General features: G+C 42.8%; 2 protein-coding genes across 4 annotated transcripts; one reads left to right on the forward strand and one right to left on the reverse strand.

The window, feature by feature from the left end:
* The first annotated feature begins 66 nt into the window (after positions 1 to 66).
* On the forward strand, positions 67 to 1,545 carry tmem69 (transmembrane protein 69). Of its 3 annotated transcripts, none has more exons than XM_014123296.2 (3): positions 67 to 201; positions 407 to 456; positions 560 to 1,545. In XM_014123296.2, exons 2-3 carry the CDS (start codon positions 412 to 414, stop codon positions 1,262 to 1,264), a joined length of 750 nt encoding a protein of 249 aa, XP_013978771.1. In that variant the 5' UTR covers positions 67 to 201; positions 407 to 411; the 3' UTR covers positions 1,265 to 1,545.
* Positions 1,546 to 1,606: 61 nt separating this feature from the next.
* Positions 1,607 to 14,571, reverse strand: slc25a24 (solute carrier family 25 member 24). The gene is made up of 10 exons (XM_014123342.2): positions 14,262 to 14,571; positions 12,702 to 12,828; positions 12,503 to 12,590; positions 11,672 to 11,783; positions 6,662 to 6,820; positions 6,159 to 6,311; positions 5,856 to 5,963; positions 5,498 to 5,665; positions 5,101 to 5,251; positions 1,607 to 2,505 (listed from the first exon to the last, which is right to left on the reverse strand). The coding sequence occupies exons 1-10, from the start codon at positions 14,439 to 14,441 to the stop codon at positions 2,324 to 2,326; spliced, it is 1,428 nt and encodes a 475-aa protein (XP_013978817.1). The 5' UTR covers positions 14,442 to 14,571; the 3' UTR covers positions 1,607 to 2,323.
* Between the last annotated feature and the right edge of the window lie 1,098 nt (positions 14,572 to 15,669).

Below are 15,669 nucleotides of genomic sequence, written 5' to 3' on the forward strand. Positions count from 1 at the left end.
AGCAAATATATCCATCACATTTAATTGAACAATTCATCGTTACTGGGGGGGTAACTGTTGTGGAACCAGACTTCTCATAGGTCACTGTATGGACGGAAGAAATATACGTTCGCACACAAATCGGCAGGGTGTATGTCTGACATCAGGGACAGCGGATTTGTACTTATTTATAACAACATTTAATTCCCATCTGAAAAACAAGTAAGAATACAATAATCCGAGATAGTATAGAGATGTTCTCTGCGCAGAGGCAGTGATTTTGATGAGACATTAACAGTATATGACTTTCTACACAAGCAACTCCGTGCTAAACAGGCAGGCAGGTTACTGCAGAGATTTCAGACATTCATATAGCACTATGCTATTCAGATTTTGGGGTATCTATTAACATTGTCTACCTTTTCAGATAAGATGTTGGCTGGTATATTTAGAAGACCCATCCTTACTGCTCACAAGGTGAGTTTACCTGTAAGAGGAGTCTAAACATTGTTTCATGTCATGTCCATCTACTCATCTTATTGAATCTCTATTTCCATGGATGCATTGGGACTCTCCACAGCAAATGTCCTGCCTGTCTGCTGGTGCCTCAGCCAGGGTGTCTGATGCCTCCTATAGTTCCTGTCCCCTGTGGCCCTGCAGGGTCTCCTCGGCCAGGCTGCTCCCTAAAATAAGTGATGCTGTTGGTGTATTGAGGAACCAGTACTTCCACAGCTCTGCTGCGAGGCTGAAGAAACGACAACAACCAGAGCCTCCACCCAGAGAATTGGACCTGCTCCGTTATGACATGAGAGACCTGGGAAAGAGCCCCAAACCAGCGCTGTACCTGAGCCTCTCCAGCCTTATCCCTTTCATCGCTGCTCCGCTCATCATGGCTGTGACCGAGACCTACCTGCCAGAAGTGGCCTTCGCCCAGGTGGCCTATGGAGCGTCTATCTTGTCTTTTCTGGGCGGTGCACGGTGGGGCTTTGCCATCCCGGAGACTAGCCCGGCCAAGCCAGACTGGATCAACCTGGCCAATAGCGTGGTTCCATCCCTGTTAGCCTGGCTGGCCATGCTGTTCAGCGACACTATTACCCCAGCAGCTATGATGGTCATCATGGGGCTAGGCATCGCCCTACACTATGACCTGTCTCTGCTGCCCACCTACCCCAGCTGGTTCAAAGCCCTGCGTACTATATTGTCGGTGGTGGCCTTCCTCTCACTGGTGGCCACACTGGTTCTCAAGGGAGTTTACCCGGAGAAGAAGATATTCTCAGAGCAATGAATTCATGCTACAGAGTACAGACACATTTGTAATTGAACATATTTTAAGTGTGAATGGAAAGATCTCTAAAATGGCAAAGTGTTTGTGATGGCATATGCTTGATTGTGTTATTTATGGTACTTAAAAATGTCTGACTGATACTAAATGTGTATCCTTTAGGCTCTGGTTCTGGCAATACTGTAACGAGCTGGTGGTACGTTTCAGACATCTGCTGTATATCCATGTGGTGGTGTGTCATGCATTATTATTGCAGATAATAAAACAATGGAATGGCGGCGTGACCAGCCTCAGCCTACAATGAATGAATGTGTGAAAGGCTTGAAAGAACGTACTCGGCACACCTTTGTATTAAAATATTGTCTTTTTTTATTGTAAAACAGGAGTATTTCATTTAACAAAACTTTGGAAAAAAGGCAAGACGAATTGGATGGATGGACAGGCCCACAGGTCCCATGCAGAGATCTGAACAAATCACACAATAAGGCACATACTCCTTTTTCATGGACCCAAAATGTGCAAAACAAAATTTGCATGACTCCTCCTTCCAACAAGACAGGAGCCATCTTCTATTTCACCCTGGCACTCAAATTTAGAACACAACCCTAATTCCGCCAGAATATTTTTTATTTTATTTCTCCAGTAACTGACCTTGTCTAGTGCGTTATGTTAAAATAATAACATTATCTAAGGTTTGTGCATCTCAGGTGAAACATGTAAAAAGACCTCTGTATCTTTCTTTGGTAATGGGGTATACTTGGGAAGCTTGGGTAAACTTGAAATATGTAAACCACTATAGTGTTTGACTAATGACCATTCAGACTGCCTTGGAAAGTTTGTGTGCGTGGTTGTAATAAAAAAAGGTCCCAGGACAATGGACTAACACCCTAGCAACAGCTAGATTAAGTCCAGGCTTTGGTGGAACAGGTAAACAGTATTTTTGCATTTCACATTTTGCAATTTACCCCAACAAATGTGACTGAAAATATGGAGGGAAATGGTATCAAATAATCTAACTGACACACATATGCGAACCCACACACACTAATACAATACCACTCATCACTTAGAGATGCCCAGCCCAGTCCTCATGTACTCGTACACCACATAGCTGATACTGACAGCTGGGATGACTTTCATGAAGTTGGGCAGGATTCCACGATACAGTCCAAAGAATCCTTCTTTCTCCAAGATCTTTTTCACCAGACGGTTCATGGTCACCTGCTCTGAGCCTTCGATGGATGCTGAGAGAAAAGGGAAAGACAGAGAGGAAATTAAGTTGGTATTACCATGGACTAATTTGAATCGATCAACACCATTTCCTCTATAGATTGTAAAGAGTAATTGCTAAAGTTATATATTTTGAAGACTTCGGTTTCGTGGATATAATTCAGTCAGTCATCTTGGCCATGATAATACATCGTGTTTGAGACCGGAGTGGGATTTGGTGTTTCTCTCAACGTGGTCCGAAAGCATTTTGTATTATTCTGTACATAAATCTGAGACACTCCATTTAGTATGTTACGTTTCGTATGGTATGCATTAATTTGTGGATGTCCATCAAACATTTCGCATGATATATTCGGAATTGCAATTTGTATGATATGTTCCGAATTTAAATTCGTACAATATGTTATGAATTCCAATTTCCTGCACACGCTTTCCAGCTGAAACAGTTCGGAAGTATTTCTGCATATATTATGATTACATTTTTATGTTTTATACTAAGGTAAGGGTTTTTTCTGGCTGTTCGGGCACACAACATTTTTTCCCAAGGCCAGCCAAAGTTCAGGAGCCGAAGTGTACACCACTTCGTCAAATGTAGGGATTCTTTGTTGTCATTCAATGAGAGACGACTCGTTTTCATGCAGATTTTTTCATTGAGAAATACTGCACCAAACATCTTAGATGTAAAATTGCGCAACTAAGATCTCCTCAGCAAAAAGCGTCAAAATTAATGACAGATTTCTTGAGTTATCTTAGATTAATTCTGACTATTTTGAGGAAGTGTATACTGGCTAAGGCGTCTCAAAATGGCCAAACAGTACTATTGCCACTGTTCTCGAAGGTCTTTTATTAAGAGAGTATGCGAGCACACTCGTTTGATTCACCTAGCCGACTTCTGGTAGCTGTCAGCCGAACTGAAGCAGGCAGACGCCTTTAGGGGTTAAGGATAGGGTTAAGGTTAGTAGTTAGGTTAAAAGGTTAGGGGAAGGTTAAAGGGTTAGGGGAAGGGTTAGCTAACATGCTAAGTAGTTGTAAAGTAGCTACAAGTATTTTTACATGTAAGTTGCTAATTAGCTAAAATGCTAAACATGTCCATGATGAGACACAAACATTCAACCTATGGGTTGCTAGAAGTTTGCCTTATAAACCCTTCCATCCACCCCAACCAACCACCCTCCTTTTGTTTTTGTCTTATGTAACCACACCATAAGAGCGTTGGTGTGTCAGTGTCTGGATCGAATCCCAGAGCTGACAATGTAAAAATCTGTTGTTCTGCCCATGAGCAAGGCAGTTAACCCACTGTTCCCTGGGCGCCGAAGACGTGGATATCGATTAAGGCAGCCCTCCGCACCTCTCTGATTCAGAGGGGTTGGGTTAAATGCGGAAGACACATTTCAGTTGAATGCCTTCAGTTGTACAACTGACTAGGTATCCCCCTTTACCTTACTATGTTACATCTAGTCTATGAGACCAGTCTGTTTCAATATGTGACAGTGTTGTAACACTTTGTACAGTCACAGGTTTGGGTTTTGAGTGCTCTCTGAGATAGGATGGTGTCATGACGTTGGCCTGTGGGTAAGGTTTATGACCCCCCCATAAATACCTTTCTCCCTTCCCTCTCTCTCTTGACTCTACTGAAGGACTCTTGAATAGCCTTTGTTAAATATAGAGAGTCTGCGAACATCAAACGGTGGGGGGAAAGGAACCATATTTCGGTAATCCAACCAGTGGAGAATATGCGTTGGTACTTAATGAATATGATGTCAGTTCAGTTGTCATCTGAGACATTCTTATTAATGATTGGATGACAAACTGTATCGTAGAAAGTCTACACATTATAGTTATCAGATTCACATGGAATTGTTGTGCAATATTTAAATATGAAACTATTTGTGAAAAGATGAAATGTAATCTTAGCTTCTAAATGAGAGAATTGGGTTTACCACCAGAGACACTCTTAAAGGGACAAGGAAGATCTCTGTTGGGCAACACGGCCAGCATCTACGACCTACCAACCGAAGCGCAGCTCAGAGTAAATATTTATTGCATTTTCCTTTTCCAAATGGGCAGTTATTTAGAATGCATAAGAAGCATAGCTTCTCCCTTTGTTCTTCAGTCCTCCCACGCTTTCATTCAAGCCCAACCCCCTCAACTTGTGTAACCAGACGTCATACAGGTTCCTCCCCCAGGGACGTTTTCTTGTAGGACATAATTAGTAATCAATGTATGATCCATTCTGTGTATATGTAATTCTGTGTGATTAGTTAGGTATTTAGTAAACAAATAATTGAACCAAAGTTTGTATTGCTGATTCAACTTGTTAGCCAGTGTTCGTGAAGATAACCAAGAATTCTACGATGTTCAGATGAGACTGAAATAAGGTGACGATTAATATTGACTGCTATTGATGTAAAATATTACTAGGTCTTTAAGAGTTTATTCAGAAGATAACAGCTCTATAAACACTTTTGTGGTGCCCCGACTTTCTAGTTAATTACATTTACATGATTAGCTTAATCAAGTAATGGCTGATTAATTACAGAGAAAGGATTTTATAGAATAGCATGTCATATCACTTAATCCGGCATAGTCAAAGACATGACAACGGTTACCTGCTGCCTGCATCCTGGTTCGGATCAGAGCCAGGGGATAACTGGCCAGCTGGCCACAGGTGCTGGAGATGGTACCACAGGCCAACAGCACCAGGATCCCAGGGTTGGCTGTGTCTTTGGCATAACGGGCCAGCCACGCATTCTTCAGACTCTGAGGTAAGAAGGGGTAGAGTAGAGCACAAAGAGAGAGTCAGGAATCATGATTAGGCCAAGAGATCACAATCACCTACATTTAGTGGTAAAACTGGGTCAACATCAAAGGTTTTTGCTCTATAACCAACAACCAAAGAAGTACAACACAGTACAGCACACATAGATCTGGGACCAGGCTACACCAATGACCTGTCCAAAAAAAACAAAAAAACTGTTTTATCCAGTTACAAATGTTTGGACACACCTCGTACACTGCCAGGTCTATCCCAGCATATGGAATGATGCCCAGGATGTTAGGAACGTAGCCCTTATAGAAGGCCTTCACGCCCTCCTTCTTCAGGATCTTCTTGGCACAGTCAAACATTCCTGAGTACTGTCCAGTCTTCCTCAGCGTAAGCCTAGTCTTCATTACCTAAAAGGACAAAGCAGAGAGACTTTAGCTGGTTATAAAACTACACAGAATATATTCTCTCTCTGCACTCCCCTCCTCTCTCCTTCCTACTCATGTTAATCCCCATTTATTTATCTCCTCTACCCTTCCCTTCTCTCTACTCCCCTCCACTTCATTCCCATCCCATTCCCTTGCCCTCGCATCCTCTCACCTCCATGGGATAGATGGCCGTCTGAGCGGTGGCCCCGGCCAGTGATCCAGCAATGAACCTCTCGTGGGTCTGGACCTTTCCTCCCTCTGACGACAGCATCTTCTTATACTGCCAAGAGGAACAGAGCCAACAAAGTGAAACTGTGCTGATGGCCCAGAGACATATATACAGAATGCAAATGCAGTAGACATAATGCCCGGTCTTGTGGCTACATGGTTAGCCAGATAAGAAACAAGTAACTTGAAATAGACCTGATCCACAGGTCTTAAAAACAACAAAGAGAGACGGTTGATTGTTTCTCACCTGTTCGTAGGCCATGAACTTGATGGCTGTCTCAGGGGCGATCTTCAGGACATTGGTCCCATTGCCCCTCCACAGGGAGCTGACGCCCCCCTCCTTTATCATCTGCTTGAAGCCCCCCACCAGACTGATCTTATTGGTCTTGGAGCCGTGCACCTGAGAAAGGGAAATCACAGATAATCAGTGTTCGAATTACACAGCGACTCTTGGGGGTGCCAAACATCACTTGGTGGTGCCTGTTGTCAGTATCATTTGTGTGTGTGGGGGGGGGGGGGGCACATTGATATTTAAATTATTGTGGGGGCCCCCTCCTTAGCTCCCTGTAATTGGATCCCTGCAGGTAGGATCTCCCCATGTCATCCAAACATCACAACAAAGGTAAATTAATTTGATATGGTCCTGACATTTACTGTATACTGCATCTAACTTCACCAAGAAGGACATACACAATACATTTCTTGGACATATGCTTAATAGAGGTAGGCATGTAGGCCCACAGTACATACCTGCATGAACACCTTCATCCTGTCCAGAGGGGCAGTGCCTGTACGAGAGACCGCCCCAGCCATGGCGCCGGCTGCCAGCTGTTTCCACCACACACCTGTTGTCTTCTCCTCCTCTGTGAACTCATCAGGGATGGTGAGGCTGTCCCCAATATCCAGAACCTATCACAATACACATGCATACTGTTAACGAATATAGCCAACATTTAGAAACACTGAGTTTGCCCCCAATAAAGTCTTAACACGCATGTTCTTACGCACGAAAGCACACACCCCCAATCAATACTATTGATTTCCAGGTCGAAGAAATAAGTAGTTCATTCGAACAAAAAGTTAAAGTTAAATAAATTACCAGTAGCCTAAACAAAATTGCAATTATACATCGCATAAAATGCATATGAATGCATAAAACTATAGAAGCGCGTGGCGTGGACCAGGTTTAATTCTAGACCGACAACAACAACAGCACCTCCACACTAAACTTGATTTGGTCTATTTTGGTTCAAAGTGTGCTGAAATATTCTAGTAATGAATTAAAATATATGTGGGTCTCGGAGTAGCAAAGCACATTGTTCGGAAATGCGCGAAAAAAAAGACCACATCGAAAGAGCGTCAAACAGAACAAATGCTGATAACATTTGATTATGAATACTTTGATGAATGATGAGGCAATGGAGGCTCAATTATGAGCAGCATCATCAAAATCATCAGGGTGACCAACATGTAAAGGAGATGGGTCCTATTTGATAATATCTCACCAAGATCTTTAAGTCCCACTCACTATTTTCTATTTTATTTATTTATTTTACCGTTATTTTACCAGGTAAGTTGACTGAGAACACATTCTCATTTACAGCAACGACCTGGGGAATAGTTTCAGGGGAGAGGAGGGGGATGAATGAGCCAATTGTAATTACATCCATCCTTCACCAGAGACCTGAACCCCACAACTGCAGCACTGCACAGCAACAAACCCTTTCACCTCCCAAGATCTGTGACATAACACCAGAGGGGTATACTAGCAGGATCAATGAATTAGTCAGCTAACTTTGATGAACAACCAGAAATAACTATAGATATTTCGGTTCAGTAAAAACCTAAACTTAGATAAGTGATTTTGGTTGTTGAAACAATGAGAACATGCCCATTTCAAGCTTATCTTTAAAAAAAAATGTAAAGTTAAAATTCAGAACATGTAGGAAAGTTAGCTAACTAAGTCATTGACCCAGCTTTGTAGTATACCCCTCAGCACTGTCCAAACACCCTGACCAATTATAACCTCATGCCATCCTTGAACCTAATCCTACCGAACCCTTGATGTTTTACCTTGGCCTAATTCTCACTTTATGTAACATGGTGTGTCTATGTGTCTGTCTACATGGACACCACTGATGCCAATTACAGCGTATTAGCTCAACAATGCAAAACACTCATTTAACAATATGGTACAATGGAAACAAGTATCTCATTTCAACAATTACATACCAGTATATTATTACAGTGGTACAATTGTGTTATCATCATGACATAGCAGATTGCTCCAATTTTCGAGGACAAAAATGACCACCTTCAATGTAATGCAAATTCAATGCACCATTTTCAATACAACAATAAAAACTAAACTTAGAAGACAACTCTGGATGCAGTAATGAACATAATCAACAGATTCGCCACCAACAATATAAACAAACCAAACAATTTATGTGCATACTGACTTCCAGGTCCAATACGATCACCTCAGTGCTCAGTGTTGGTAAAGAAATATACTTTATCATGGACAAAACAAAGTATAAATTCAGTTTAAGTCCATTGTGACACCTGAGCTGATAGAGAACAGAGGAGTGATCTTACCGTAGAATTTGTAATTTAATAGGATCTCTATGGAACTTACCACCTCAATCTCCACCTCATAGATATTTCCATCATCCTCAAAATCAATATAGAACCACTTTTCTTTGGGATGCTGCAGCAGTGCCATGTCGCCCCAGCCCGAATCTGAGCCGTGATACTGATCCTGGTACTGGTCGGTCTGTCGATTCGGAGCCATGCAATAGCCAGATGTATGTACTGGGCCAGCCAGTCAACGTCCCAGTGGCACTGTAGCCTACCTCCACCCCAATAACAACAAGATGGTCCTATCCCGCCCAGACTGACATCACATTGACTTCCTTACCCCCCACACCGTCCCAAGCCACTAACGAGCTAATCCGCTCCTAGGACAGCCTTAAATTAGCTTACCGGTAGCCTAGTTTAGCTAAGTCATGCAGGTTTATTCAACCTCTCTCTCTTGGGTGGATGAATGGGCAGAGGATCCAAAGCTCTCCAGGATCAGGGTTGGAGAGCACTGTTGTAGGACATGAGGATATCAAAATATTCAGCAATAAAAACGGCACCCCCAGGTTGCACTGCCACATGACCTGTCAGTTTGTTGACTGTTCCTTCCTCTACTGTGACTGGCTGGTTCCCTCCACATCACTGCCTGTCTTTCATTCAGGAGACAATCCTCCCCTCTACATGAGTGTATAAACAGAAGACAAAGCCTATTACTTCACCTCTATCTCTCCTCCTCTCCCTCCTGCCCTCCTTTGCCTGTTTCTTGACTGACTCTTGACTCCGTCTGATCCCATTGACATAGAGAGGAACCATGTCATTACACAAGTCCTGGGACATCTCCAGAACCAGCAGGAAAGGAACTCTAATTCACAATTCTCCCCTCTACTGTCTGTCAAACTGTTGTGAAGGGCAGACAGGGTACCGCAGCATTGCACTGTCCTTATGTAATGACAGTTGAAGCATTGTTTCAACAATAGTTACTATATTCAAGCAAGTTTTGTTACAAGTTGAGCTTGTATGCAAGGTGCAAAACTGTCACCACCAATCTTTTGATATCTGATTGTGATATAGTTGAGCTCATTTGTCACGTGCCGACTACAACAGGTGTAGACTTTACTGTGAAATGCTTTCTTACGAGCCCTTTCCCAGCAATGCAGTTAATAAGTAAGTAAGTTAGCAAATAAAAATAGAAAAATTGTAACACAATAAATAATAATAACGAGGCTTTATACAAGGAGTACTGGTACCAAGTCAATGTGCAGGGGTATGAGGTAGTTGAGGTAATACGTACATGTAGGTAGGGGTAAAAGTGACTAGGTAATCAGGATACATAATAAACAGAGTAGCAGCAGGGTATTTGAATACTTTGAAAGTGTGTGTATGTGTGTGGCATCAATATGCATGTGTGAATGTGTTTTGTGTGTGTGTGCATGTGTAGTGTGTGTGTTGGAGTGTCAGTGTAAGCATGTGTGACTGTGTGGGTAGAGTCCAGTGAGTGTACATTAGAGTCGGTGTAAGAGAGTCAGTGCAAAAAAGGGTCAATGCAAATAGTCCAGGTAGCCATTTGATTAACTGTTCAGCAGTCTTTTGGCTTGGGGTAGAAGCTGTTCAGGTGCCTTTTGGTCCCACACTTGGCGCTCCGGTACCGCTTGCCGTGCGGTAGCAGAGAGAACAGTCTATGGCTTGGGTGGCTGGGGTCTTTGACAAATTTCCGGCTAGTATAGAGGTCCTGGATGGCAGGGAGCTCGGCCCCAATGATGTACTGGGCCATCCGCACCAACTGCACCGCTCTTCGATCAAGAGCGGTGCAGTTGTCATACCAAGCGGTGATGCAGCCGGGTCAAGATGCAGCTGTAGAACTTTTTAAGGATCTGAGGGGCCATGCCAAATCTTTTCAACCTGAAGGGGAAGAGACACTGTCGTGGCTTCTTCATGACTGAGCTGGTGTGAGAAGACCATGTTAAGAATTTAGTGATGTGGACACAGTGGAACTTGAAGCTCTTGACCCGCTCCAGTACAGCCACACCGATGTTTCCTGTAGTCCACGATCAGCTCGTTTGTCTTGCTAATGTTGAGGGAGAGGTTGTTTTCCTGGCACCACACTGCCAGGTCTCTGACCTCCTCCCTGTAGGACTACCACCTTTGTGTCGTCAGCAAACTTAATAATGGTGTTGGAGTCGTGCGTGGCCACACAGTCGTTGGTGAACAGGGAGTACAGGAGAGGACGAAGTGTTGAGGGTCAGCATGGCAGATGTGTTGTTCCCTACCCTCACAACCTGGGGGCGGCCCGTCAGAAAGTTCAGGATCTAGTTGCAGAGGGAGGTGTTCAGTCCCAGGGACCTGAGCTTGGTAATGAGCTTGGAGGGGACTATGGTGTTGAACACTGAGCTGTAGTCAATGAACAGCATTCTCACATAGGTATTCCTCTTGACCAGGTGGGAGAGAGCAGTGTGGAGTGCAATAGAGATTGCGTCATCTGTGGATCTGTTGGGGCGGCATGCGAATTAGACTGGGCCCAGGGTGTCTGGGTTGATGGTGTTGATGTGTGCCATGAACAGTCTTTCAAAGCATTTCATGGTTACAGATGTGATTGCTACAGGACAATAGTGGTTTAGGCAGGTTACCTTTGAGTTCTTGGTGGTCTGCTTGAAACGTTGGAATTACAGATCGGAACAAGGAGATGTTGAAATTGTCTGTGAAAACACTTGCCAGCTGGTCTGGGCATGCTCTGAGAATGCACCAAGGTATTCTGTCTGGCCCAGCGACCTTGCGAGTGTTAACTGTTTAAAATTCGTACTCACATCGGCCATAGAGAGCAAGATCAAACAGTCGTCCGGGACAGCAGGGGCTCCCATGCCTGGCTCAGTGTTGTTTGCCTCGATGCAAGTATAGAAGGCATTCAAGCTCGTCTGGGAGGTTTGCTTCACTGGGCAACTCACGGCTTCATTTCCCTTCGTAATAGTCTGCAAACCCTGACACATCCGGAGAGCATCCGAGCCGATGAAGTATAATTCTATTTTAGTCCTATATATTGACCTTTTCCATGTTTGATGGCTCGTCGGAGGTCGTAGCATGTCCCGTTCCTTGAAAGCTGCCCTACTGTTAACTCTGATGTATAGGATAACCCAGCCAGCACACACTCCCACACAAACAAACATGCTCACTCACTCACTCACTCACTGTGGAGTGCTTCCAATAGCGGATAATGTCCTCCAGGTTGGTGGCGGTGTTGAAAAGGAAGTGTTCCCTCCATTCATTCCAGTCCACAGTCATGGTTCCATCCACATCAATGCTACAGCACAGAGAGACAGAAGTGTGACACTGTCATTGAGTCTGTACAATGGGGACAGTTCACGGCTGCACTTCCGCTGAGAGCAGACAGCAGCGACAGTAATCAATAAGTAAATGAGATTACTGATCCATTCTGTACTTTACTGGAGACCTGCTCTCCCTGTCCATTTCTATATCTCTTCTATCTTGCTTCATCCCTCTCTCTCCACTTACCTCTCCAGTATTTGTTAGACAAAAAGTGAGTCAGTCTATCTGAGTGCTTTGGTTATGGAAATGAACACTCTCTGTCGTGCCCTGTCCTGTAGTAACTCTCCAACTCAACTATAATCTATTTAAAGAATATAATATTCACGCTATCAACACAGTCTAGAAACTACACATCAATGTAAAGGCTATTTCCTGGTTTTCATTCTAGGTGTTTATCATCCACCCTCATCCCCAGTCAGGGGCTGTATTAATGTTATCAGCTCCACTGCAGGAGAGCTTAGCTGGGCTAGAATGCAGCCATGTAGAGGTCCCCACCCATCACAAGCAGAGGACAGTGAAAGTGCCAGGCCCAACATAAACATTTAATGACTGAGAACAACCACAGAGTGAGCTCAGATAACATGCTGGAGTTGATGTACTGTATCCTCAAAGTAAATATATGCCCAATGTGGGTTGTTTAACAGCTGATGCCGCCATGACACCAGACAGTGAGATATATGACTGAGGGCTTACGTCTGAAGGATCTTCTCTGCCTCTTCCTTGCTGATGTCCATCCCCAATTCGGCAAGGGACTGCTTTATCTCCATGTAGTCAATGCGTCCTGTAGGAAAAAACAATGCCATGAGATAAAATATAGAATCATTTACATTGAATCAAATAATTGATTGTATTTTAAGTATTGATATGTTGTAGTGGGGTTAGACTACTATACCGTCATTGTTTTTATCCAGGCTCTTGAAAGTCAGCAGCAGTTTCTTCTCATGTTCCTTCAGATACTTGGAGAACTCATTGATGTCAAGACCCTCGTCGTTGTCCTGGTCTCCAGATGAAACTATTTTCTGGGAATAATAAAACAAAAACACATTTACAATCCACCACCATTGTTCATTTTCGTAGTGTAGACATTCCTAGCTTGAAATAATAATTGTAAAATCTCTTCAAAACCCTTACATGAAACACTTTCACTGGAGAGTGGCAGCTGGCTGTTCAACCTTTAGCTGGACTATTGTGCCACCTACTGTTTTCTTTATAGAGAACACTGAGGATTCATTGAATTTACAGGGATGCTGTACTATAGACTGTATGACCAAATCAATGTAATGGGGTCAAAGTGCATTGGTGTGTTGCCTCACCTAGGGATGGGCTACCTGACTTTAAAATTATGCTTGTAGGCTATACAGGCACTGAGCAGATTATCTAATCTATATGTCAACTCAACTTCCATACAACAGGGCATAGGGCATTCATATCATTATAAGTATCAAGGATGAGTTGATGCTGACCTTCAGGAATGAATGTTTTAGAAGTTGCCTTTCACTTTTCTGTGCAAACAGATAAATTAAAAGTCATAAGGCTGTGACTGGGAGAAAACTAAGGAATGCAGGAATGCCATATTTTACCTTTAAAGGTGTGGCCTTATCCTTAGTCGCACCGCAACAATAAAACCTTGCCTTTCCTGTTTCAACTTTTGAAGCTACAGGCAAAATGATCTCTAATGATGCCCTATCCTTGCAGCTTTCAGATGGCACAGTAGGCTACCTGGTACTATATGACAGATCCAGGTGTTATCTATATGTATATGGAAATAAATATGGAAACTTTATTGAGATACTGAGTCTTATCAAAAACCAACATCCTCAGTCATATCTAGGGAAATTATTACACGGGATGCCCATGTGCATTGCTCTCTTTATGATATAAGATACGTGTAATACAGTAAATGGATTGTTTAATGGTAATCCGTTAAAGAGAGGTGAAGTACTGCAAGATATGCAGTACTTCACCTAAGCTACCTGCTGCCCCTAGTGGTTAGAACATCTGTCGATGTGCCCTTGAGCAAGGCACTTAACACTAATTGTTCCTGTAAGTCGCTCTGGATAAGAGCGTCTGCTAAATGACAAACAAATAATAGACTAGAATACATTTAATTTTGTATAGCTTAGTAAGTAAAACCTATCCCTTGTCACTGGTTAAAATGCCACATTTGCTTGGCATCTGTTAACACTATTTGCCCATGGGAGGGGCTACAACCTTCATCTTGTGTAGCTCTACTTGCTCTACACAATAATGTACTTTTGACACTAAAATAACACGTTTTTTTCATATATTTGCTTGGCATCTGTCAACACGATTTGCCAATGGGAGGGGCTACAACCATCATATTGTGTAAATCTATAAATTGCGCTACACAATAATATCATTTTGACACTAAAATAACACGTTTTTTTGTCATATAGACAGTCTATATGTTCATATGTAAAACGCTATTTACTTGCGCGTCTCCTTTCCCGAAAGCAATGCCCAAAGCAGAGAGGCCCTCTTTGAGTTCTGCAACATCCACTTTCCCATCTTTGTTGGCATCTAATTTCTCAAATAATTCTTCATAAGTCTTCGGAGCGTTACTGGCACAATATGAATCTGTAAACACGAGTTTTCTTACGACTTGATACATTATTGCAGTTATCCAAATTCAAAGGAGATACTCGACAGGATAATGAATACAGGAGAACGCGGAGAAAAACTGGAAGATCTAATTGCGTGCCACTGCCAACTGTGGTTTGGCCAGAGACGATAGAGGAAGCGAGACATCTAACTCCCTATTTTCTTCTGGTTAAGTTACTGTCAATGAGCTAAGCGGACCAGACCCAGCTGCTATCGCATTGATGTCAGAGGGAGAACCACCCCGTTAAGCAGACCGGAACTGACATTCTTTTTTCAATGGTAAAGGGCCTGAGTGACCTATCTTCATTTTCCCACCATCTTTGGTTTGAGTGTCAAGAGGACTTCCGCGATTTGCAGCCTAGAATCGCCGTAAAATATGTGTCATAATTCAGTAGCATTCACTGATCAACAATAATTTATGTTAACAACTATTTAACTACTTTCAGATAGAATAAATCCTGGTAGGGTAAACTGTCTGGAAAAAAGGGTGCGTTTTGAGACCTCCTCTCATTTCATTTTGGATGGACACACCCTAGTGTAAACAAGTAGCCGAGTCTATTCTATCAGTGTGTCTACACAGAGTCTCTACATCACTCCCTGCTGCTTTGTGCCACTCTGGAAGCGTGTGGATTCCCCAGTAAAGGCTATTGATATCATAGCCTATCATATATTTGGTGCAACAGAGATTTCAATAGGAAGGAAAGTTAGACTAAATTAGTTTGGTTACAGTCTCTCACCTCCTTATAAGCCCTCCTACTCCCCCCATCACCACGTTTCTATTAGTCATCTGAATAGATTATCTGCCCTGCCCAACTCTGACAGCTGAGTATGCAGTGTATGGTCTGTAAATTCTATGATCTCCCTGTAACTCACTGGCTGCTACATAATGTATTTATAACTTATATAACAAATCATCTCCTCTCTCTCTCTCTCTCTCTCTCTCTCTCTCTCTCTCTCTCTCTCTCTCTCCTCTCTCTCTGTCTGTGTGTGTGTAAGTCCGCTCATTTGCCACAAGATGGTGACAAATTACTGCTGCCTTTTCCATTCAGACTACACCGATAGATTGTACTGTTAAGGACTGGATGCACTCTTCTTTCCCTCTTTACATTTTTTTCTTTAATGTTACTTATTGGCTGGGGAGTTAATAAAATATGGAAGCAGAATAGATCCCAACTTTAAAAACAGTAACAAACAAGTTAACCAAAAGAAAGAAAACAGATTGACCGCAGCGCTTACAA

The sequence above is a fragment of the Salmo salar genome, chromosome ssa10 (genome assembly GCF_905237065.1).
Source record: "Salmo salar chromosome ssa10, Ssal_v3.1, whole genome shotgun sequence".
Lineage (NCBI taxonomy): Eukaryota > Metazoa > Chordata > Actinopteri > Salmoniformes > Salmonidae > Salmo > Salmo salar.

Bases quoted from the DNA above. Each gene is read 5' to 3' on its own strand.
- tmem69 (XM_014123296.2), top strand. From the start codon at position 412: ATGTTGGCTGGTATATTTAGAAGACCCATCCTTACTGCTCACAAG. The intron at 457-559 runs GTGAGTTTACCT...GACTCTCCACAG, and splicing joins CCATCCTTACTGCTCACAAG to CAAATGTCCTGCCTGTCTGC.
- slc25a24 (XM_014123342.2), bottom strand. From the start codon at position 14,441: ATGTATCAAGTCGTAAGAAAACTCGTGTTTACAGATTCATATTGTGCC. The intron at 5,964-6,158 runs GTGAGAAACAAT...TCCTCTTGGCAG, and splicing joins AGTTCATGGCCTACGAACAG to TATAAGAAGATGCTGTCGTC. The intron at 5,666-5,855 runs GTGAGAGGATGC...TTGTCCTTTTAG, and splicing joins CGGCCATCTATCCCATGGAG to GTAATGAAGACTAGGCTTAC.